The 24,499-nt window shown below is 45.3% G+C and overlaps 1 protein-coding gene across 1 annotated transcript in view; it reads left to right on the plus strand.

Annotated features, from left to right (window-relative positions):
* The window catches only part of ADAP1 (ArfGAP with dual PH domains 1), a gene marked incomplete at both ends in the record, with an annotated part of 58,664 nt that overhangs the window by 16,529 nt on the left and 17,636 nt on the right, over positions 1–24,499 (plus strand). The window contains one exon of the mRNA XM_080619874.1: positions 6,513–6,595. Coding sequence (XP_080476000.1) covers positions 6,513–6,595 — 83 coding nt within the window. The remainder of the gene's footprint in view (positions 1–6,512; positions 6,596–24,499) is intronic.

The following is a 24,499-nucleotide window of genomic DNA, read 5'->3' on the forward strand; positions in this document are numbered from 1 at the left end:
TAAGATGTTGTGTTTGACTCCTTGGGAAATACGTGGTGTTTGCCTGCTGCATCTGGCTTCTGCATCCTCCAGAAACCCCATTGTGGCTTCCTGGCTCTGTCAGACACTTGGCAAAGGTTAGAGAAGTTGGAGGGGTGCTCAGAAATTGCCCAGGGAAAATTTACCAGCTGTGCACACTCAAATAAACCACCCAACCAGAAAGAAAAATCCCCTTCTGTCCTCTCCTCTCATCTTCTGCTTGCCAGCAATTTGGCCCATGCATCAGGAGCAGTGAGCAGAGCAGCCAACTTCTGTACCACTGCGGAGTCCCTGAGGCTGAAATGCATCCCGGAATCTGGGATATTCCTACACTACCGCAGGGTTGGCCACAAGAGCTTTGGGTGAGGAACTTAAACCACACAAACCCTCTTTGGATGGTCACGAGTGGTCACAGCCCAGCTTTGTACACCACTGCAGCTGGCTGAGAGCTGTGAAACAGCCTTTTCTGAGATAGATACACTGCAGGCACATGGTTGAGTTTTGAGTCACCAGTGAGCAACAGGGGTTAGCATTGCCTTTGAGTGAAAGCAAAGGGAAAAGGCTTTTTTCAGCTGTATGCTTGGCTGAAAACTGACAGAAGAAGATGGAGACAAGCTCTTACTGAGCTTTTTTAGTACTGGGAGTACATCCATGTCCCTGCCCAATACTTAACATCATTTTCTGTTGCCTTTTTGCTTGATTTGGGAGCACAGAGCATCATCCTGCAGAGCTGCCTGACAGCTACAGTGCGTTGCTCAGTTCCTCTCTCTGTGCTTGGATAAGTGGGAGCTACATCTGCTCCTTATGCAGAGCACTTACATATACTGACTGCCAGTACATCTGAGTACCTTAGTAGGAAAAATGGGGCAGAATGAAATGGTATGAGTTGTACTGGGTGGTTGTCTTATTTGGAATGTGATATCAGCCAGAGAGATGATGTATCCCAGTGTGGCTCACAACTTGAGGAGTCATCTGTATAGTCATCTGAAGAACAGTTATTATCAGAAGTGGCTCATTGTATTAATGTATGATTAAAATGTGTGGAGAGAAAATTACTTGATAAATTGGCTTTTTTTTTTCTCTCTCTCTTTATCCTTTAAATTTTGGCTCACTTGGTAGTGGAGCTACCAAGCCCACCCCCTCAGTCTGGTGTCTGAAGGTCAGTTTGGCTCCCACCCCTCCCATGCACAGGGCATGATATGGTCAAGGACACAAACTTCTTGCCTTGTCTCCTCTTCCTCAGTCATCTCCTTTTACTGGTACTTTATAGGTAAGCATCATTAATGCTCAGTGTCCCAGGGGATAAAGGTGTTTTGCTCAGGCTCCTGCTTATGTGTTCAAAATCTATGTCCATGGCTTTCAACAGTGCCTGATGTCTTGGGTATAAAGCTCGAGGTGCGTCAGGGTGGCCTCGGAGTGGCTGCTTATCAGTTCTGAAGTGATAGAGCCTCCTGTGATGGCTCAAACTGGGCACTTGGCCTCGGGGTAGTCTCTGCCTGAGCATCACCTTGTGTCAGCAGAGTGCCTGAGATACGCGTGCTCCTGCACTCCCAACCACTATGGGGTCTTCTCTGCTTGTCGTTCATTTTCTCTTTGTTGTTAGCTCATAAGCCTGTTAACTCATATTAATTCCTTTAATTTCCAAAGGAAATTGTTACAAGCTTAAATGGTACCGACACGGGATGTTTCTTACACACTTTTAATCTGTGTTTAACCATTCTGAAAAGCAGCGTTGTGGTGAACTGGACCGTGCATGTAAAACAGCCAAACAAAAAAAGGAACCAGTTAGCGTTTTAATTGAGCATGTTATGATTTTGCATACTCAAATTCAGCTCCAACTTCTTCAAATCCATAATGCAAGATTTTCATGCCTTGATAGCCAGATCTCCTCCAGAAGCTTGCTGTTGGCCACTGGTCTTGGGGGGTGGATGGCACATCACCGCTGGGGCTCTGCAAGCTGGGGTGATGCACAGAGTGCCTGGAAGAAGCCTCCTTGCTGCCTCATGCCTCCTCAACACCATTTAAAAGCAAGTCCTCACAGTGAGGTCTTTCCAAATAGGAAAAGATACAGAGGCAGAGTGTGAAGCTAGTCAGGCTTTTAGTCGATGCTGCAGTGGCTTTCCTTGCAGGCTGAGCAAAAAGTTGGACTCGGACTTAAAATTTCCTTGAAACAGTTATTTGACAGAAACCTGGCACAGCTGCGTCCACGGAGCTGCCTGTGGAAAGCAGATTGTTTTTTTGCTGGAAAAACCTCTGACAAATTCCAGGAGCTACAAATTTGTGTTTTGGAAATGGTGTTCCTGGATGATATTCATTTCTTTTGTCTTTGTTGTACTTGACGATGGCTCACAAAGATGCAGTCAGAGGGTGTAGCAGATGATGTTTGATGTCTTTTGAGCCACTTTCACCTCCGGCTGGGGCTTCTTGTCTGTCATATGTCTCCAAAAAGCCATAGCAGCCATGCAGCGTATGTGATGTGTGCACCGTAGTGTGTCCTAGAAAAGCCAGCCCAGCTGAGGGTCTTTGTAACAATAAATTGCAGACTATAAATTTGGCTGGCCAGGACTCCTCCGCAGAGCACAATGGAACCACGCAGCCACAGTTTGATATTAAACTGCTTCAGCAGCTTTTCCCGTGGGGCTGTTTGCTGTAAGTGAAAGGCTTTGAGTATGTGGGACCAAGATAAAACCACTCCGCTGGCTGCTTGTGAAACCTTCCTCACTGGCCCTTTGACAAAGAGCATTTGTTTTCATGCGGGTGGCCAGGGACGCAAACAAGTACCTAAAATGGGATTTGGAGCTATTAGTGTTGGAGGTGTTCGTCGGCCTCTGGACCTGCTGCTTCCTCAGTGCGGCCCAGTCTTTTTCCATTCAGGGGACATATTTTCCCTTATTCTGTTGGAAATGTGTTTTTTCCTTAGGGTTTTGTGTTTTGGTGGTGTTTGTGGCTTGGTTTTGGTTTTTATTTTCTTCTTTATTTTTTTCTTTTGCCCCCAGGTTTTTATCTTGATAATTCCAAAGACCTTCTTTTCTAATTGCCAACGAATGGCACATTCCCTGTAACCAGCAGCCTGCCAGACTTTAGGTGGGCTGTTAAAGCTTTTGGAGTTGATCCCAAAAGCTGTGCATCTCTGCAGTTTAGGAATGATGCACTTACATTTTTCTAACAAAAAGGAATGGTGGTCTATTTGCTACGTTACCCCATCACCAGAAAGGCAATAAAATACCACGAGGCTGTTGCTACAGTCCTTTTTGTCCACAGAACTTCTGTTGAAATTAAAGGGGGAAATTGGATGGATTGTGCTGTATTCGGCATGTGATGTCCACTCCAGATTATCTACGTACGTATTCACCTCAGTAAAAATACATTTCAACTAAAACACAGCAACCAATGTTTAAAAGGCCCCTGAAGGCAGACTTAAATTGAGATGGAGGTCAGGTCTGAAGTCCACTGGAAACAGTGGAGAGGCCTGTATGGCTTCAGGGACTTCTGGATGGTCGCTGCCCTTCAGTTGCTCTCAGATCCCATAGATACCAGGATGAATTCCTGCTCCTGTTTAAATTCATCCAAGCTGTGCCAGTGAAACCAGGGTTTAATGCCAGACTCAAAAGCAGCTTTTTGTGGTAGGATTGCCTCCAGTCCATGAGAGTGAGTGTGGTCAAGTCCCTATTCAACTTCTCCGTTGCATTGAAGGGAGGTGGTGGACTTCTCACCATCCTCATTGGGCTTTTGTTTCAGTTTCTTTTGCGGGAGTTGTTCTGCTTTCTATAAATAACCACTGGAGCCGAAGCTGCAGCTACTGACCTTACAACCGAGTTGTCCTAACCGTGGGCTGCTCTTGGTCTGTATTGGTTTTGGGGAAATTACTGCTTAAAGAGCTTTGGTCTGTGATGATAAGGGAAGGGGAAGGACATGTGAGCTGGGAAACTGGCACGGCTGGACTCCTGTCGGCCATGGGAGTTACCATCAGAGCCCTTCGTTGCTGGGAGAGGTTATTGAGAGCATTTTGCGGCTTCCCAGGATACCCCTTTGGGCAAGGTGCCTCAGGGCTGCCCAGTTGGCCCTCGCTTGCACAAAAGTTGTGGAGCTGCCAGACCAACACTGTTGAGAGCGTCACAGGAAATAAGTCACTGCAGAGCGGTGTTCCCTAAGGCGTGAGACCAGCAGAATGTGTCTATTGTACTATCTGCATTATACAGCAAGAGTGTTTTCCCACCGCTGCACATGAACCTTCATTTATGCTATATTTAAACATTTTTACTGGAAGGCTGGCTCTCAGAGGCTCAGAACAGCTGCAGCTCCGGCTGAATCCACCAAAGTCAGCTGGAGTCGAGGGTGGTGTGAATTTTCTGCCTTCTAGTTAAATCCCTAATCATCTTGTTGAAGTCCAGGTTTGGCTGCACTGATAACAAGCTGTCTGCAGCAGCCAGGCTGGAAAACTTGCAAGAAAGGCAACAAATCTAAGTATTTATGCTCATTTTATGATTAAATTTTGGTAGCTTTGTTGATGAGTTGCAGAAGTATAGAAACAGGCAATTATGTGCTACCTTTTGGGTCATCAGGCTTCTACATTTGAAGGCTATTCTGTTGTGGATGTCAGATCCAGAAGGAGCATCCTGCTGGATGCTGGATGCTTGTGCAAAACACATCTGAACCTCCTACAGTGAACTGAACATTGGTGGTACCCAAACCAGAGCATAGCACAGGGTAACAGCAGAAGGGAGATGGGTGTTCGTCTTCAAAGTTCGCAGTCAAGCTTGCAGATGTGTGTGTGACAACTAAAGATTAGTCATGAAAACAGGAACAGAAGGGGGAAAGGCAGAGTTGGTGTATTATTTCTGTAACAGCAGAAGCTCACAGTTGAGTTGTGCGTGCAGGGAAGCTATGGTACACCCTGAGCCTTGTGGGAGAAGGCTGGTGCCCCAACCAATGAGATGAAATTATGGGTAGGACAAAATATATGTAATTATTTCCTTCTTTACTGCCGGGAAACCGATTACAGCCACGGTTCTTGTTGAATAGTGCCTTGCAGATTTAATGAGTGTGTTTGCTGTACCTGTAGATAAATTTTCATGAGGAATGTTGGTATGGATATCTTCTTTGAGCAGTTCTGGAACGTGTCTGCTGAAAAGATAGCATTAAATTTGCATACTCAGAAAAAAAAAATGTAATTAGACATATGAACGTTTTTCATTGGCAGAGAAATAGATGTGTTGAAGTGTGATGGGTTTTGCAGAATACACCCAATGCTTGGGGGATCTTTTAATGTCATCAGTGTAGGCCACTTCAAAACGTTGGCTGTGAAGCTGGGATGACACATGCCTTTATTTCTGCATGTGATTTCTGCCTGCTGGGGCTATTTAAGGTTCTAGGGCAGTTAAGAACTAAGTGCAGTTAAAAATGGTCTGAAGCAATTTCTAGCATATTCTAGATCTAAACCTCTTTATTAGTTCCATGCTAAAATAAAATAGCAAAAAAGTGTTTGGCATCTTTGGGGTATTTTTTCCTTTTTGGAAGTTAAGGTCTTGGTATATCAATTATTGATATAATTTTCAACCTGAAAAGGACTTTGTAATAGGCATGTTTCATGGATTTCTTTCTTAGACTTAGCACTACAGGCTATGAGTTTGGAAGAGCTCTGCCGACGGGGGTTCTCTCCACTCTCTGGTGTTTGGGTCCTGTGTTCCACAGGGCTCAGCCCTTGCATCCTTACCCAGCCATGTTCTCCTGGTCTTTTTGAGGCTTTTTCATGTTTCACACCCCAGTTCCTTTCAAGAGGTCGGCTAGGGCCTGGGGTGACTGTTCGATGTCCATTTCATTTTGAAGAGGTCACCTCTCGCTTGAATTCCTGTTGTTCCTAGCTTGGGAGGTGCTCACCCTGCAGTGAGCTCCGTGTTCACTCTGTCACAAGTGTCACCTATCCTTGGGATGAGCCTCCCCTCATCATTATACAACTTTAACCTGACACATCACAATGTTTTTTAATAGCTGTCCCTGCATGACAAGGAGACAGTATCTCTGCAGCTTTGACTGCCAAAAGGCCATTATGTACGTGCATCGCACAAGGCATAGCCAGGTTCTCTTCCATATTTATAGCTTCAGGGCAAAGGTTTTAATTTGGCGTGCAGTTTGTTGGGTTTTTCATTAACTGATCCCATTTACTGAAGAATGTAGTTTGAGGCAAGTAGGTTTAAAACAGTTCATATACTGAGGGAATTTTGTTCAGAGACTGATTGGATGGGTGGAAATGGGCTATTCTGCTAAATCTGTAAGTTTTGTTAAATTAGATTCCAGTAAAAGCAGATGTACAAGGAATGGATTTATTGTTGTCCAACAGGAAACAAAAGAAACCCTTGACTCCAGACTGTACAGTGCAATGTTTTGAAGACTTTTGAATCATACCCGTGTTCTGATTGAAGAATTAATGATTCTGGTTTCTTCCTGGGTGTATTTTGGACCATGTTTCCTTTTCTCTGTATTTTTTTTCTTTCCAGACTGCTGCGGGAGCAATGGATCAGAGCCAAATACGAAAGGAAAGAGTTCATTCACAGTGAGAAGCAGGAGCCTTATTCTGCAGGTAGTGAAAGACACTTTTGGCAAATGAGTTTTTTGATGTCCAGCACCTTCCATTTTTTGGTCTCTGTTTATATGTTCTTTATATTGATTATTGCTTGTATGTCACTAATTAGGAGGAGAAAGTGTGTTCTTTTGGAGAGATCCCTCCTGGCATTCCCTGTTTGATTGGTAATATTGGGAAATTTAAAACCCAATGGAAATAAATGAGTCTTTCTGTTGACTTCCATGAGCTGTTCACCAACAGCAAGTCAGATAAACTATCAGTGAGTTCAGTTCTGGTAGCAGGAGGTATGAAGCTGGATTGAAATAGAAATAGAAGTGTTTGTCTCATCAAGGTGACTTTTGCTTTGGGAAGATGCAGTGGGATTATTAGCATGGTTTGGTTAATGCTGGAGAAGTGTGCCAGATCCTCCACAATTCCCAAATCTCTGTTACCATCTTTCCATGATACTTCCAAGTGTTGTCAGTGGGACCTGGTCTCCTTGTAGTACAACAAATGGACAGTGTTTTGCAATTGCAAAGATGCAGCACGTGTGACTGAACTTGTATCAGCACTCCCAACACAGTGAGTAGAATGACAGTGGCCTTGCAAAGGGGTGGTTAGTAGAGCAGTGGATTGGATGACTTTCTTGTAGAAGGGCAGGATTTGAAGAGGAATCATAGGGCTTGACTTAGTTCATTGTGTGGCTGCACCAGCATAAGAACTGGCATGAAACTGCATAAAATTAGCTGGGTATTTCTTTGCTATATGGTAGTGGCATTTAAATTATTCTGCATATCAAGTAGTTGATACCAGCTATAAGCTTGAATGACTCTGGGATAATTTTATTAGCAAAGACCATGTTGCAGATTAAAGGTTAAAATATTATTTTCACGCTACTTTTCGAGAGTAGTAATCACAGAATCGTCTAGGTTGGAAAGGACCTTTAAGATTATTAAGTCCAACTGTTAGCCCAGCACTGCCAAGTCCAGCACTAAACCATGTCCATAAGCACCACATCTACATGTCTTTTAAATCCCTCCAAGGATGATGACTCCGCCACTTCCCTGAGCAGCCTGGTCCAGTGCTTGCTAATAAGCAGGTAGCTCCAGCAGTTTGCTACTTCTTAAAACCACAGGTACAATCTTACCACATGTATTCCTAACTTATGTTTAGAGTATTTCTGCTCTGCTCTTTTGCATACACGAGGCATGCACGTAGTGTGTGTGTGGATATCCATATTCATACATAGTACGTTAATGCACATTTTTATTGGAGATTTTCAAAGTGGTCTGTTAGAGTTGGACATATTCTGTTAACAATAGTTTGATTGCTTAGATAATTTTGAAATGTATCTGCCAATGTGTGTATAACACTCACCCAGGAATAATGTTTCCAGTTTCTACTGTGCAACTTCTGGATATAGAAGCTTAGAATCAACCAGGTACTTCAGGCAAATGCATGATTTTAAGCACGATTAGTCCTTTTGGCTCTAGGAAGAGTGTGTACCCGGTTAAAGAGAAGTCGGTGCTTCAGTGAGGTGTTTCTGTGTGTGTTGGGGCAGTTCTTGACTCGCTCGGGTGAAATGGGGTTTTTCATCATTGTGTCATACACGTTGCTGGACCACCAGTTTACCCAGCTGGTGTAAACCAGTGCCATTGAAGCTGGTCTGAACCACACTGTCCATGAGCCCTCCAAGGCAGGCTGGTGCTTGCTGCGTGCAGAAGCTCAGCCACATCACACATCCTCTGCCCTTCTCGCTGCTTGCAGGGGTCAGTACAGCTTAGTGGCCACCCCAATGGCTAGGAGGATGCACCCTGCATGGGGCGGACCTCATGTGCCTGATTATAGCAGGCTCAGCATGGCTGGGAAGTGGATCTGAGCCATTGCTTTCTACTAATGACCTCCTAAACTGCTTGTGAACACAACAAGGTGGGACAGGCACAGGGATGTCCTCCTGCCCGCACCACATCCAGTTTGTGTCTCAATGTATCTCTCTCTTTCTAGTGATGCCTTAGACCATTTTTTTCTTGCTATTCTGACTTCCCTGGAGGGGTGTTAGATTACCAGTTTCCAAGCATGAAACATTTTGTTGCTAATAGAGACGTCAGTATCCATTTTCTTGTGTTTGTTGGAAGATTTAATTCCATTTTCCAATCCCAGGGGCAATTCTGCGTTTTGATATTTGTTCCATAATTGCATAGATAAAAAAAATTGCTATCTTTGAGTAGTTTTGAGCAGTGTCCTTTTCTAGGCAGCCTGATGAAACCCTGGTCAGAAATTCAGTGTCTTTCAGAAAATCCTTTGGGAAGAGACCGTCTGGAGCCAGTAGGTGCCAAGCAGAAGCTATCACAGCCAAACTGACAGACTTAGGAGAAATGAGTCTCGGGACAGGAGTGTCAGATGTGCAGGTCAGAGCTGAGATAATCATACAGGGAAGTTTGGTAGGAGGATGTGGCAGACTTCAGCTGCTGGTGGAGTATAAATAAGAGGCAGTGTGGGATGCAAAGGCAACAGCAAAAGGTCTTGCAGAGCCCTCAAACAGATAGGAAATGTCTGCCTTGTGAGATACAGAGCAATGCAAGGTAGCAGAACCAGAACTGGAAAACAAAGACAGTTTGCACATGCAGAAATCCTTGGTGTGGGCAGCAATGAGCGTTGAAGCCAACTCTTGAGCCTCACCCTGGAGAGAAGCCATGACTGTAGATCCATGGGTCTTGGCTCCGTCCCTACAATCAGATGTTCCCTCTCAGGGCTGTGCTGTTGCACATTGTCGTGGTTTAAACTCAGTCAGCTACGTGGTCTCTCTCTCACTCCCCCCTTCCTCCCCCCCACTCCCGGAGGGATGGGGAGGTGGATTGAAAGAATGTAATTCCCACGGGTTGAGATACGAACACTCCAGTAACTAAGGTATAACACAAAACCACTGCTGCTGCCACCAATAATAATAATGATAAGGGAAACAACAAGGGAAGAGAATACAGCTGCTCACAACCCGCCAACGGATACCCAGCCTGACCCAAGCAGTGATGTAACCCTTCTGGGTAACTGCTCCCAGTTATATTACCAGTTATATAGTGGGCATGACGTGCTGTGGTATGGAATATCTCTTTGGTTAGTTTGGGTCAGGTGTCCTGTCTCTGCTTCCTCCCAGCTTCCCCTCCTCCCTGGCAGAGCATGAGACTCACAAAGTCGTTGGTCAGACTAAACATTACTGAGCACCAACTAAAACCATCGGTGTTATCAGCGCTGTTCCCAGCCCGAAAGTCAAAACCACAGCACTGCACCAGCTACTAAGAAGGAGAAAAATGACTGCTACTGCTGAACCAAGGACACACATCTAGTCATAGCCACTTACCCTCAGTAGACAATTGCAGTGGAAATTCCTATAAGGAAATTTTTAGAGAGTTTCTTGCTCCCCCAGGAAGCCTTGGAGCACGAGCCCATGTGCCCTGTTCACAGCTTTCAGCTCCTTTGCCCTGGTTAGTTTTTCAGACTCTGATGGTTTCATTCCTCCGAAAGAGGCACTGTTGATGAGTATATTAGAACCATTGATTTTATTGTGAGTAGTCGGTTTGAGTTCAGATCGTGCAAGGCAATTAGATAAACAGTGATTAAATGTTTCAGTGATCCGCTATTGATTCTTAGATACACCCTTTTATACATCTGAGCTCTTAATTCTGCTTGTAGTACAAGCGCTAAATAATCTGTTTGCCCTAAGCAGGCTTTATGAAGCAAAACATTATTTACACCCCAGCAACCCCAAATAACACTATGGTCCATGTCCCTTCCACTAGCAATACATGTGTTGCACCACAGCACAGAGTAATACCAGTTTTAAGATCCTCACAAGAACGTGTTTCAGGCTGGCTTTGTCCCTTCTGATAAATGAACTGGCTAAACTACTGTCAGTCACCAGCTAATTATCCCTTTTAACAGAGTTTAATGGGGCACAGGTGCTGAATTCGCCAAGAAAGGATGGTGGTACCTGCTGTCAAAGTCTGGATCTGAGTCTCAAGGCAATCTAAAGGCTTTATAGTTTTTAAAAAGATTTTGATCAGTTTTAAAAAGCTTTTTAAAGGGCATTTTTCCCTGCTGTTAATAGGCAGCAGTTACAGCAATGCTTCCCAAAAGTCCTGCTGAAAGTTAATTCATTTGGGTGCTTTTGATTCCTCTTGATCAAATGGATTTATTTTAACCATGGGAGGCATGGAGAAAGCAAAAGGGAACAGTATTTGCAGGCCTGAAGCACTATAATACTATAAACTGGTCAAGGTGCAGCTGCCCTAATGCATCTCAGGCCACAGATGAGAAGAGAATGGGATATGCATGTGGCCAGAAGAGAGCAAAAGGGAGTTGTTAGCTCCTTGAACTTGGCTTTGGCTTCTGATGGACCCATTCTGTTACTACTGGGGTGCCAGGAGGAATTGCCCTGGGTGCCCTGGGCTGAGCTGAAGTCCAGCCTGGGACTGTTGTGGGCAGGATAGCACGTCTTCAGGTCTTTGCTGTAACATATGCAAATCAGGTGGGAGAACTCTTAGCACTTGGTGTTTAATCACTTAATGCTTGTCAGGAAAAATGTCTTGACTTTGCCATTAGGACCTGGAAGCACCTATCCAAAGATGGAGGTGGCTGGTACCATCGAAGAGGCCTCATGGGTATCTCTAGCAACAGAGATGCTGGGCTGTGCACAGCAGTTGCCACCCTTTCCTTGGAAGCATTGGTGAGATAGTTCAGCAATGATTTATATGCTCTTACACCAGGGTGTAGGTGCTTTCCAGCACAACGTGCTTTCCAACAAGCACAGGGTAAGCTGGGTGCAAACAGCATCATGAAGTGCAGCTTTCTGCAACTTCACTGCCAATGCTGCCTTGTGTTTCCTATAAATAGACCAGTAAGTCCTATTGCTGTTAAATTTATCAGATGGTGGAAGAGCAGTTAGGAACAGGAGAAGAGTCACAGTAGAATACAGCTGATAAAAAAGTCTGCTACCAGCTCTGCAGGCTGATACGATTCCCTTGCAATAGGACTGGAGAACAGCAGTTTTCCCTTGCTCACAGCAGATACTGCTGCATGTCTTTCATGTTGAGACATTTGGTTCCCAAGAGCATTCAGGATGGGAGAACAATTGTAAAACCATAGAATGTTCTGGGTTGGAAGGGGCCTTAAGGCTCACCCAGTTCTAACCTCCTCAACACAACCAGGGATGGTGCAGCCGCAGCTTCTCCGGGCCATGTGTGCCAGTGCCTCACCACCCGCACAGCAAAGAATTTCTTCCTTATATTTAATCTAAATCTCCCCTCTGTCGGTTTAAAGCCATTCCCCCTTGTCCTATCCCTACCTGCCCTTTCAAAAAGTCCCTCTCCAGGTTTCTTGTTGGCCCTTTTAGGCACTGGAAGCTGCTGTAAGGTCACCCTAGAGCCTTCTTTTCTCCAGTCTGAACAACTCCAGCTCTCTCAGCCTGTCTTGGTAGGAAAATCAATGCCAACAAGCATCACCGCTTTCATTCTTTAGTCAAGGGAGGTTGGAGCTTAAGATTTAAACCCTATCCTTCTGGGTGGAAGTTGGAGTCTTCGATTATCTGATTGGTAGTCCTACAGCTGTGTGGGATGGCCTGTTGGACTGCAGAGTAAGATAATATAGTATTAGTACAATCTTAGATGGTCTTAGAGCTTCCATTGGAACATGAGAAAGCTGGAAGATACAGGCAAGGTTGGGTCACATTAGCAAAGTCAAAGATGATGGGGACTTCCGCCTCTGGTTTGTATTCTTGTATTTATAGAACTATAGACTAGACCTTATTGTAATTTTTCAGGTGAGCTCTAGGTTTTCCCAGGTGGCTACAAAGGGTAGCGTTTGTCTGAAGGTGCCTATTCGCCTGTACCATCTTCTGTCAATACCCTAAAGATTACTTGGCTTCTATGTTATTTTGTATTTGTCTGCAAATATGATGGCAAAATAAATTTGGACATGAAAGAATACCCTGAAATAGTAAAATCTGTTAATATGCACTCTCCATTCCATGTGGTTCTTGCATAATTTGGGCAGCAGTCTTGAATTAATTTTCTCCTGCACTTGCACAGTTGGAAGGAGCTCTGACTGCAGAGCACCAGAGAAAATGCATGGAACATAAATACACTCTTTCTCAGTGTGAGAAAGATGCCCTTATTAGTTCAGTGTGACCTGCAGTGATGTAATGCAGTTTATTTTGGGCCTGATCAGACAAAGCAGTGAGCAGTGTTGCAGTTAAAACCCAGTTATTTTAGCTGACAGACCTCATCCTCTCCTGTCTCTTACCCCATTTCAGCTCACTAACGGGAAGCTGAGTGTCAAGAGTGGGACTGGTTCTGCTGTGTGTTTTTTCACAGACTCTGAAGTAAAGATCCTCTCTCCTGCTGAGCTACAGCTACTACTGTAGCACTTCTGCCAGGCAAGCAAAGCAAAGAAATGAAGCATCATCTTGGGGGCTTCTGATGTCATTTGCTAAGCCCTTAATGTATATGGTCTTTAAGAAGATGCTCATGCAGAAGGGAGTGTGGAGCCATATGTGAACCTCTTCCTTTGCTTTGCGAGTGCATGCAGTAAAAATCGATGGTGAATGTGGCACAGGGTGAGGAGGTGCGGTTGTGTTGGTGGGATGATGAGTGGCTGGGGCCAGGTGGTGTCTGCTGGGCTGTGGTTGTTTGCAAAATAATAAGAGGATGAGAGCATAGAGGGAAGGAAGGAGATGGGGGACTGCAGCTGCTCAGGACTGCACCAAAGGGAGGTGATCAGGAATTTCCTCACAGAATGCTTTTTGTCCTTTTTTATCAGAAATTTTTGCAGGAAATGGCCAAATTCAGTGAATTCACAACTTCAAAATGCAATTAGAGAATTAACAAACTTATTTGGCCACTTCTCATTTGTGGGCAAGGAAAAAAGTGCATAAAGAATTTCAGAAGGTCAAATTGCTTACATGAAAAGTGTCCAGTTTAATGGCTCGGGGTTTTTGAATTGTGGTATCTTGAGAGTTTCTGAGAGATTGACTTATTTCTGTTACATCCTTTAATCCCTCAGAAAAACACTCCCTCTTCTCTGGCCAGTAGCACTCCCTCCTCCCAGTTATTAGCAAAGCACAGCCTGGGGGTCTGGGAAGGGGAGCTGAGAAGAGGTGTAAGGGCTTTGCATGGGAGGAGGGCTACATCCAAGGGAGATGAGCATGGACATAGTTCAGTTGGTCTGTGCTACAACCTGCTTTGATGGGATGTGGTCCTGAGGATGGAATGTTGTCCATTGTCCAGGACCAGAGGAGATGAGAGCCCATCCAAGCCCTACAAAACTGTAATGATGTTGGGAGGGGTCCATCTTGGGAAAGACCTGGAAGCACATCTTCCACTGCTGTCCTTGGCCACGGTGGCTCTCTGCCTCAGGAAAAGTAGGACTTTCACATGATATATTTGGCATTACAGCTGTTAAGAGTCTGTGGAGCAATCGTCAGTTAAATGCTGGGCTTTGGGGCAAGCAGAGCCTGCTGTGAGTCTGGTGTGGGATCACTTTCCCTGGCCCTGGAGGGGAGAGGGGTCATTGCTGGGCCTGCAGGTGCAGGGAGCTGGGCATCTTCCGTGCAGTCAGCAAGATTTTTATGCTGCAAACCACTGGGGATAAAAAGTAAAAGAGAGCAAGCGTGCTGCTCAAAGGAGAGGCGTTTTCTCCAGCATCCTTTCACATATGCATGCTTACCCTTGCCAATAAATCACTGCCCTGCAATACAGCCTTCTCAGGCTTGGCTGCAGCTCCCTTGCAGGGAAGGATGTTTGAAGTGAAAGAGAAATTGATGCTGGTGAAAAGGCTTAAAGAAGGAGCCATCTGCAAAGTCTCAGTTCAGGGCATTGTAGCAGTATCAAGGTCATGGCAGCAGGTTGTTCCCATATTCGGGCTTCTATGAGAGGTGCAAGAGAGGCAAGGGTGGTTTGTTTGGTTTTTTTCCTTGCCTTATTTCTGCCTTGGCTGGCATGGATCTGAATTGCTCCATCAACATCAGGGTTCATTTATGCTATCTGAAAGTCTTGATGCGGGAGACTGCTTCCTCCTTTTGGACCTGCTCCGTGGTCAGAGCATCCCACCGTGGGTAGTGAGATGCTCTTCCTTGTGCAAACCCTGGTGATGTTTGATGAAATAGTACTGTGGGAGCAACTTGACATGGGCAATACAAAGCTGTTGTGTGAAACTGTCTCCTTGCAAGTGGGGAAAAGTGCCATAGGTGCTTCCTGTTGCATCCTTTAACTGCTGACAAGACAACCATGTGGAGTAAAATAGTCGATTCAAAACTCTATTCTTGCAAAAGTGTTACCAGCTAAATCAAGAGCTGCTTTTAGCACTGAGGAAGATTTGAGCCAGCTAATGTGTGTGGTCAGGACTGTAGCCAACTGCCATCTCAGCTTCTCTCATGCATGAAGATTATTTCATTGTTGTTTTTTCCCAAATGCAGCCCACATCCTTGGCTGATGTTCCTGATTGTATTTCCACCAACTCCAGGGAAGCTCTTCTGGCTTTTTCCAGGTGAAGATCTGCGGGTGGTCAAGGTGATGCTGTGCTAAGCACTGTACAGATGCAGAGCAGGATGGCAGTACAGTTGAGTGTGAGGTAAGAGCAGGCAGGTGCTGGTCCCTCAGAGAATAGGAGGCAGCACCCCACTGTAAGAGTGGTTCTGCAAAAGCAGGGATGAAGCTGATTTTTTGAGCATGTAAATTATCTCATTGCTGTATAAGCAAGAAAGAGCAGAATGTTTAGCAAGTACCGGGAGCTACACCTGACTGAAATAGTCCAAGATGCTGAGAAGCCAACGGGGGTGATGGCTGGTGCTCACATAAGCTTTGGTTCCTTAGGAAACCAAGCTCATGAGAGCAATGAGAGAAACCACGTGATAAAAGCAACCATTTCTAGGCTTAGCATCAAGAGCTTGCTGGGCTCAGACCAGGCACCGGTGTGTGCAGTAGGAGAGCGTGGTGGTGCAGAACAAGGTCACCTGCCTAGCTTGCTACTCAGCAGCAGTGCTTTGTGAGGCATGGGGTGCACTGGTGTGTAGAGGGGGTGTTTGGCTGGTTTGGTGTGTCTGAAATAATCTGCCATCAGTTTCCACGCTGCTCCCGTACACCAGTGTGGCTGCCAATGCAAAGGCACAGTGGTCACGGTGTGGGCTTTGTGCTGCCTCTCTTACGTGATCTGACAGGGTATAGAAATACTTTAGCACTTTTATTTTTCCCCCTTCCATCTTCTCTCTCTTCCCACAGTCCCTTAAGAGCTTACAGCATCTCCTCATGATAAAAATAGCTTTTGGTGTCCACGTGGGGCTGAGGGGAGCTGCTGCCGCCGCTCTGCCTGCCTTTTGTTTGAGGAGCTACAGCACAAACTTGGGGGCAGCTACGAGGAGTGCTCGGTACCAGAGCACATCTCCAACTGGCTTTGCAATAGCAGCTCAGTTTGTAGTCGGACCATAGGCATTTTGTTAAGGAAAATCAGTTTATAATCTCTGCTACCTGTTTGGTGTTTTAAACAGGGGAGAAATCTCCGCAGAGCAGTTGCAATGGTTTGTATTAAATCTTTCCCCCAAAACCTAGTGATGGCCATGGGGGCATTTGTGGTGCGACCAGCAAGATGTGAATTGTCACTTTATAAACGTTAAGTTACATTAGACTCTGAATACCAGAATAAAAGTTTTAGAGCCACATCATGCTGAAAAATGTTAAATCGCCTTTAAAGCCCAGGCTGCATCATGGGTCTGTGAAGTGAATGGTACCATACAAGTAAAGAGTTTATTTTCCCCTCATTCTGTTTTTTGCTGGCATGTTTCCCATAATGCCAGTGCCTCTTGATTTACACCATATGTAGAAATTCAGAAGAATCCTAATTATAACTGGCTCTTCTGACGTTTTTTGACTTGAACTTCTGAAAATATTGGCTGCATTTGTAATCTTGATCCAAAGGTCTCCATTTTTCAGGAGTTTCTGTGAGTGTAAATCTCTATTTAACCTCAATGCACACATGGCTGGTGGGTACACAGTGCTGTCAAAAGCTTTAGCAGGCCTTGATTTTAGTCTGTAGAGAGGAATTTTGAATATAAAGAAATCAGTTAATTTATTTCTACTTATGAGCCTCACAAGAGGAGTTGCTGCTTTGCTTCCACTGCTGTTTGATGTCACTGTTATCTGATGCTAGCTGTAAAATGGATTAAATCCTCTTCTGTTGCTTCAAAGGCTCAAGTATTAGAGCTGGGCTTCAAGAAGAACTCTGGCATTTTCTGCTGCTGTCCTTCATTGATGGGAAGTGCTTGTTTTCCTGATGCAGGGCTGCAGTGTGCGTTAGGAAGATGTTGCTGTCATGTGATTGATGGAGCATCATTCATTCTGAGGTGCTTTTTGATACTGCCACCTTAGCCCTCATCTCCCATCCCTGTAAGCATATCGCTCACAGACCTAGAGATGGAAATAAAAAAATAGCAGTAGTGGGGCTAAAAAGCACCAAAAATCAGGGTAGCTCAGTATTTTGTTGAAAATTCATGTAGGCTTTTGTGAAGGAGAGATTTGGACATGGAAGAGGAGATATTTTGTGGTAGGAAGTCATGACGTTATTTCCCTGCAGCATGTGCTGGTGCTTGGTGTGAGAGCTAGGATTGCATCACTGGTGCCCTCTATTAAATCACAGTTTCCAGTAAATTCCCAGCAGCTGCTTCCAGTATTTGGCTGAACCAAAGCACCAGGTTTGGCTCTTACTGTATTTCAGCAAAACTGTGTTACAAATCTCCCTGTAATTGATCCTGACCTTGTCCATAAGATCTTGGCTGCTTGGTCCCAAAGTCTGGCTGCATTTTCACTCTTCCCCAGCTGAAATCAGGAGCAATTCATCTGTTTGGCACTGTTACCCCCTTGCAGTTTGTGTTTGCAGCCTGGTGAAGCTGGAGGTGAGAGCTGACCTCAGAAGGCAGCTGGGTTTATGTCTGAAAGAGGAGCCCAGGGCACAGGCATGCTGCATCTCTTTGGCATGGACCTCTGCTCTGTCTCAATGTTCCAGAGTATAAGATGATCTGACACCACAGCCTGCAGCACGCAGGGAGACTGTACCAGGGAATTCATCTTCTTGGCTGAGTTTTGCAGCCTGCCACAAGCTTATTACTGCACAAACTCTGCCAGTGCATCTCTCATAGTGGTTGAAGCAGTAGGAAGCATGGTAGGCAAGGATGTGGAAGGGCAGGCTAGGTGGCAGTGGGGCTCTCTGAAAAGGATGCAAACCTTATTGCTGTTTAAGAAGCATAAGAGGGTTTTCGCATTTCAAGCGTGTCCAAAAGCATTGGGTGCAGATTGCATGCAGTCCTCTGGGTGCTGGACAGATGCACTGAAAAAGCAGCCCTGGTCTGGGGAGGATCAAAGAGCATTTAGCAGAGGGCTGGGTATATAAATGTCCAGATGGAAACAGCAAACCCTGCAGTTCTTCAGCCTGGTTATCAAGGATACTGGAGGTTGATGTGCTGTTTTCAGGAGAGGGTTAAAGCACGAGTGTCCCTCCATTGAGCAGCCTTGCCTGGCACAGAAACCTCCTTCTCATGCTGCCGAAGCCACAGAGAAGGCTTCTGTTCTCTGGGCACTGACATCAGCCACTGCCAGGCCATGAGTCACTCTGGGAGCCAGGCTCGCTGGGCACCAGTCCCTGGGTGCTGCCGCTCCGCATCCCTGTTAGACATCTTACTTACTATGGGGATGGTGCTTCTTCAGAGCACGTGTGCTCCTGGGTTAAGTGCCGCTTGGTGTGCCTCACTTGGTGGGTCCAAGCCCCCACAGCTCGGTCTTTGCCATGCATCGGGTTCAGTGTTTGCAGCCACAAGAGCAGGGGAGGACATGATGTCCCAGCAGGTGGGTGCAAGGTTTGGGGTTTGCACTCATGCTATGAACTTTGGGTACAGAAAAGGAGCACTAATGGCTGGGGTTCTTTTTTTAGGCTGACATTTTGTCTAATGGAGAGGAATAGTTTAAGCTGAAAGCCTGTGGGGAAAAAAGAAAAAAAAAATAAATGGAAGAAGGAGGAAACTCTACAGAAAAGTACATTCAGCTGAAGCAGACAACAGCATTTGCTGATGTTCAGCCTCCTTTTCATGTCTTTCCAGTATAATCCTGCATTTAACATTACAAAACTCCCTGTCAGGACTTGATCCAAAAAAATTTTCTCCATCCTCTCCTTGGAGATTTGAGGGAAATGTAGTCATTGCTTTATAACAAACAACTGCTTCTTCTTCTTCTTCCTTGGCATGCCCTGACACTGCTCCTGCAGGACGCAGACGGGTGGGTGATGCTCTGCAGGTCACCTCTCCTGCTCTCTGCAGCCTCATCCAGAGCAGAGCAAAAACTCACGCAACAGCTTGTCTCCAGGGTGAATAAATATTGAGCCAAATTGCCTTGGAAGAAAAGGGATCTGTTTGAAAAAAGTCACTAAAGAAACCAGCAGCAGATATAATCCTCAGCCAGAGTAACGGCATGTGCTGCAGCATCAGCGGTGAGTCCAGGCAAGGCAGTGAAGAAACAGGTTCTCCTGGAGAGCTGTTATGTTCCTATTCAGCCCTTGCTCAGTACAGCAGTTTTACAATACAAATGATTTAAACATCAAGCACAGACATTGTTGCAGTAAAGACAAGGTGAATCAAAGAGCTGTTCAACAGACTTAACTAGGGAGAAGGATGCAAGGGGAGATCACAGTGTCTTTGTCTTACTATTGTTTTTTCTCCTGCAAGGGCAGCAGGCCTGTGACAGGGACCCGCACATGGCATCGTTCCGGTGCCAGGATGCGCTGATGTTTCATCAGGATGGGCATGATACAACCAGGAACTGGAGCAGCCTTTCAGTGCCTTCCAGCAGCGTTTGGAAGTGCTGATTCAGAGTTAGTGCGTCTCTGTTAAAATCAAAGGATGATGCTGCATCATTTCCCAGCCTTGCTAAGGAGACACTGCACTAAGTCACCACCAGAAGGCAAAACAAAAGGCACCAAATGCAAAAGCTTTCCTTTTAAAGGTAACTTTAGTGCATTTTTAGGGTTTTTTTTTTTGTACATCTCTGGGCTATGGCAAGAGGCCAGTTACTGCTGTTAGTGCTCTCCAGGAAATTCATGAACATTGTGGTGACAAAGTGATGGGGTGATGACGGATCTTACAGATAGCTGCTGTAGGAAGGAGAACATCTAGCAAGGAGAAATACACTGATGTCTTCAGCTCCTCTAAAGCAGAAAAGCGTTTACACAGCCAAAAACAGAGGGGGAGGACCTGTGGGTCTGAGGTGGAGCAGTGGAGGAGAAGGAGCAGTTGGCCAAGGAAGGTGTTGGCAGTTGGCTCTGGGGAGGGGATAGCACCACTGTAAGCTAAAGCTGGATGCTCACAGCTGCTTCAGGATCCAGCTGTAATTTTAACAGCTGGTTCTGTCAAGCTGCCTTCAGCGTAGCTCTGATCCAAGCTTTTATAATTAGCCAAATAGCAGCAGCTATCGTGGGAAAAGTAAAGTGGCAGCGATGCTCATTGTAGAGGAAGCAGAGTGGCAGGGGAGTGAGCCTTACCAAAAGGGTAAGGGCTGGACTATGAAATTTTAAACAGCTGGGTTTTGGTCTTTTTTTTTTTCCCTCCATCTAAGCACTTTGTGCAAAATGTTTGGTTAGGTTTTTTCCCCTCAGAAGAGCACACCTAAGAAATGTTGTTTCATTTTGCATCATCTTTAACAGAAGGGTTTACATTTGCCAACTGAAATCAGAAGCGTTCCATTTGTGGTCAGTTTGAGGTCAGTTGTATTTGCTGAATTAGTACAGTTTCTCATGAGTGAAATGGTCCGAGACCCTTCTGCCCCTGGATTCTGTCGGTGGCTGAATGCACTGCCTGGTTTTTGGGGTGTGCTCTGGATGCTCCCTGAAGATGCCCTGAGCTGTTGGTGCTCCCTGGGAGGTTTAGCCCACCCCATGAGTATAGGCTATAGGATCAGTGAGTATGTGAAACACCCCAATTATAATTAGCATGAACCACTCCTGTCCTTGAGCTTTCTCTATTTGAGATCAACGAACTCAAAATACTACATACGATTCTGTGTGGCACTTAGGGAACATGGTTTAGTGGTGGACTTGGTATTGCTGGGTTAATGGTTGGACTCGATGATCTTAAAGGTCTTTTCCAACCTAAAAGATTCTGTGATTCTATTTTGATACTGCTCAGGCTGCCTGTTCCTGTAACCTTTTGTTTTTGCAGTCAATAAATGGATCTGCATTGATTGGAGAGAGCTAAAGAGAACTATCTGGCTATTTCTCCATGGTTTTGATAACAAACATTTAGGGAAATAATAGGGTAGCCATCCCTTTCTATTTGTGATGGTTTATGAAGGTAGCTCTTGCTGTTTCGGATCTCCTGGTGTTACTTGGTGGTTTTATACTGTTCATGTTCCCTGTTTAGTGGCACAGGACCAAAAGGCTGATGCATCTTTCTGCTGCTAATGAGAAGGGTGTGACTAGAAAGCAATATGAAAACAAAGTACATAGTGAAGGCTGATTTCATGGCAACTCATCCTAGTTTAATTAAATTTCTATTAAAGAAAGATCCATTCTATGTTGGAGTCCTGCACAGGGCCAGGCAGTTTCTTTCACCAGATAATGAACATTTTGTAAGAGTTAGGTCATGTCTTTTTCTGGAGTTTGCCAGAAATGTTGTTGAGCCTTAGAGCAACCTCGACTGAGAAGCATGAACCCATCTCCATCTGCATTTTCCCCCCGTATAGTTTTCACCTTGAAATCTCCAATGCAGCAGAGAAGTCTGCAGCAGAGGAGTTGTCCACACCCCACCTCTTGCATGCTTACAGTGAAATCAGAGTGGGAAGCGCATCCCCAGCTGGCTAAATAGGACTGGTTTTTAAAATACTGCTGCCGACACAGCAGCTACCTTGATGAGCCACATCCATTTTCATAACCAGGGCAGCCCTTGGGGGAAGCGGTTACGTGGCACATCAGTAACAAACAGCATAGCCCCAAAATGCCTAAAAGATGAGGAGGCGGCTCAGTGGGGAGTGAATTTCAAACTTGCATTGCAGAGGCTAGAAGAAGAAAATTTAGCCTAGCGAAGTCGATGGGAGTTTTGGTCAATGATTTATTGGGACAGGATTTAGCCTCGATTTATACAATTACAGGAGCTCATGAAGTGGGATCGTGCTCATCCAGGGGTTGTGGGGGTGATAGTTTTAGAAAGCCAAGGTATGCAAGTGTCCTTGCGTTCCCCGGAGGCTGTGACTGTGCTGCTGAATGTGCCTCCCTCGATAGCACAGCTGCTGGAGCATCCTATAGGAGCTGGTTTCTGGGACAGCTGTAAAACCAGCAGCTAGGAGAGGAACTAGTCCTAAATTAAAAATTCCTCCTTTCCCTGCATAAAGCAATAGCTTCGACTGTAAATGTGTTGTTGAGCACTCCATAATAGACAATCAGGAGCCGTTAGCACCGCAGCAGATGTGCTTGAAGCCATTTGGATTTCTCTTCAAAGCAAACAAAGAGGAATGTTATCTGCATGCAAGAATGGGTTTCCATGATTTATGGCTGCATAGCAATTCTGCCTATGTGGGGGGGTGCTTTATTCTGGGATGCCCTGGACAGAAGTTGCTAAAACCATCTGAAGTCGGTGGTGATCTTCCCTGTTGACTTCTGTAAAGCTCTGTTGGGGGATTAAATTAATCTTATCCTTGCTTGGATTGATCCATGTGAGCAGCTGCCCAGGCTGAGATTTTATTTATTGGTGTGGGTGAGAGACCCATCTAAAACTATTCAGGACTTGAAGGATATTTTAGCCTGATCCCATGGCTGTGGTGTGAGGTTCTGCAGGATGCCTGTATAAAATCCAGACCTTCAGGTGGATCAAGCTAAAGACTCAGCAGCATATAGGTTGGTGTAGCCCATCTGTGGTGCATGTTGAGCTCTCCGTCTTCAAGTCTTTCAGTGTCTTGCCTCTTTGCTTTCTGTATAGAAGTCAATGTGTTTGCATGTGAAGCTGTAGGTGGGTTCTCCCTCACCTCGCAGAGGCCCAGGCAGTGGTGTGGGATGGTGGCAGCAGCCCGTTTGGGTACCAAGAAAGGTGCAATGCATCTTCCCATGCAGCTTTTGTGCAAGTAACACACAACAGCTGCAGAGAGGATTTTTTGGAGCCTTTGTGTCTTACCCAAGGAGGATCCTGGTTTCCAGCTTGGGAATGGTTTAGCTCTCAAAATTCAGCTTCTGAAGTGTACTGCTATACAGATATCATTATGACTTAGTACTGTGTGCCTGTCCTTAAATGTTTTCTCACCCAGCTTTCCAGCTAAATCAGGCTTTGAGTGCGTTCCGCGCTAGTAAATGGGATGAGCATTGAACTGGGAACCTCTCAGCTTTCATCTGCCTTTTGTAATAAAAAACTGGCTGAAAAAGGTCTCTGAAGGTTGTTTACCTGTAACTGGATTTTTCCTCTGAGCAGCCAGCAGCTCCCAGTTGGGCATGTGGGAATGCCACTCGAAGAGGAAGCATTTGATTGCCAAGTACAATTAGATTCCATATTCAATTCTCAGTAACACAAGTGCAAGACTTCCAGTAAAGACGTTTTCTGTAGCAAGGAGCTTTAACATGTCCCAGCAGATACTGCAGCTGCCAACTGTTGCCTTGCCTTTAATACATAAATACTTGCCCAATTATTAAGTTACCATGGAAGCTTGTACTGTATCTATGGTCAATTATAAGATAAACTGATAAAAGGGAGGCTGTGGCTGTGTTCTCTGTAGCAAACACCAAGCTTGATATGCCCACAGCGGTCAGGTGAAGGCTTGGAATTCTGTGTTTTGGCATTTTCTCCTGGTATTTGTTCCCACAGAGTGTTTACAGGGGAAGTGAGTGCTCCCTATGAGCTCAAGAATCATTCCACTAAAAGGAGTCTTTTCTCTGCTGAGCGTCCTTAGCACCACCTTACTTTGCTGTTGCTCGCCCAGAGGTTGTCACCTCCTGCTGCCTCAGTTTCCCACCTTTCATCCCACTGATGGCTTCCCCGTGCTCTGTGGAGACACCTTGTGTGTCTCATTTCTGCTGCACACAGTCATCGCAAGGGGCAAACGTGATCCCATCCAAGATACCTTCTGGGAGAATGAATGACTGTATTAATGTCTTTGTCACCTGAGAGCTACTCTGTAAGGAATCATAACATGTGATTAAAGGAGCCAGTTAAAAACAGCTTAGGAAACTGGATTAGGCACATGATCTCTTATTATGGCTCCTTTTAGCTGACAACCTGGTGAAAGAAGGGGGGACTGGATTACATGGGGGAACATCAGACCTGACAAGAGTGTTTTCTGACTCTGGGGCTTAGTGGTGTCATGTACAATTTTAATCAGATTTAAATAGTGGCAAACATCACAGGCTTAATGGATTTCAGCTTTATTATGGGGGCTTTGCTTAGAAGCAATTTGGATTTTCAGCTGTGAGCCAGCAATCCAAGTGTATTCATGATGACATTAAAAGGGACTGGGAACCCAGGGACTGACCTTGCATTTAAATACCACATGCCCATGTATGGGGACAGACCTTGTCTTCTTTTTGTCAGCCTCAGGATCCTGATGTGTTATTAAGCTCAGCCCCATGTTTTGTCCATAGAAATGATGTGTTTGTCTCCATTTCATGTATTGATCCCAGCAGCTGGGTAGCTGAACCAATGACTTTTGCCATTTCAAAGGCTTTGTTGTTGAAGATGAAGCAAGATGACAATGTGTTTTTGCAGTGAATTGGGGAGTTTGTTTTCCATGCTTGGCTTGGATGTCCTACACATGATCTAAAATCATCTCTGTCCTTGTTTTAGGGGGCATTGGTCTCCTTGATGTTCCCACGGTGAGTCTTTATCTTGGCTGTGCCAGTTTGGGGTGGTTTGTCTAGAGGATAAAT

This window comes from Psittacula echo (assembly GCF_963264785.1).
Source record: "Psittacula echo genome assembly, chromosome: 5".
NCBI lineage: Eukaryota > Metazoa > Chordata > Aves > Psittaciformes > Psittacidae > Psittacula > Psittacula echo.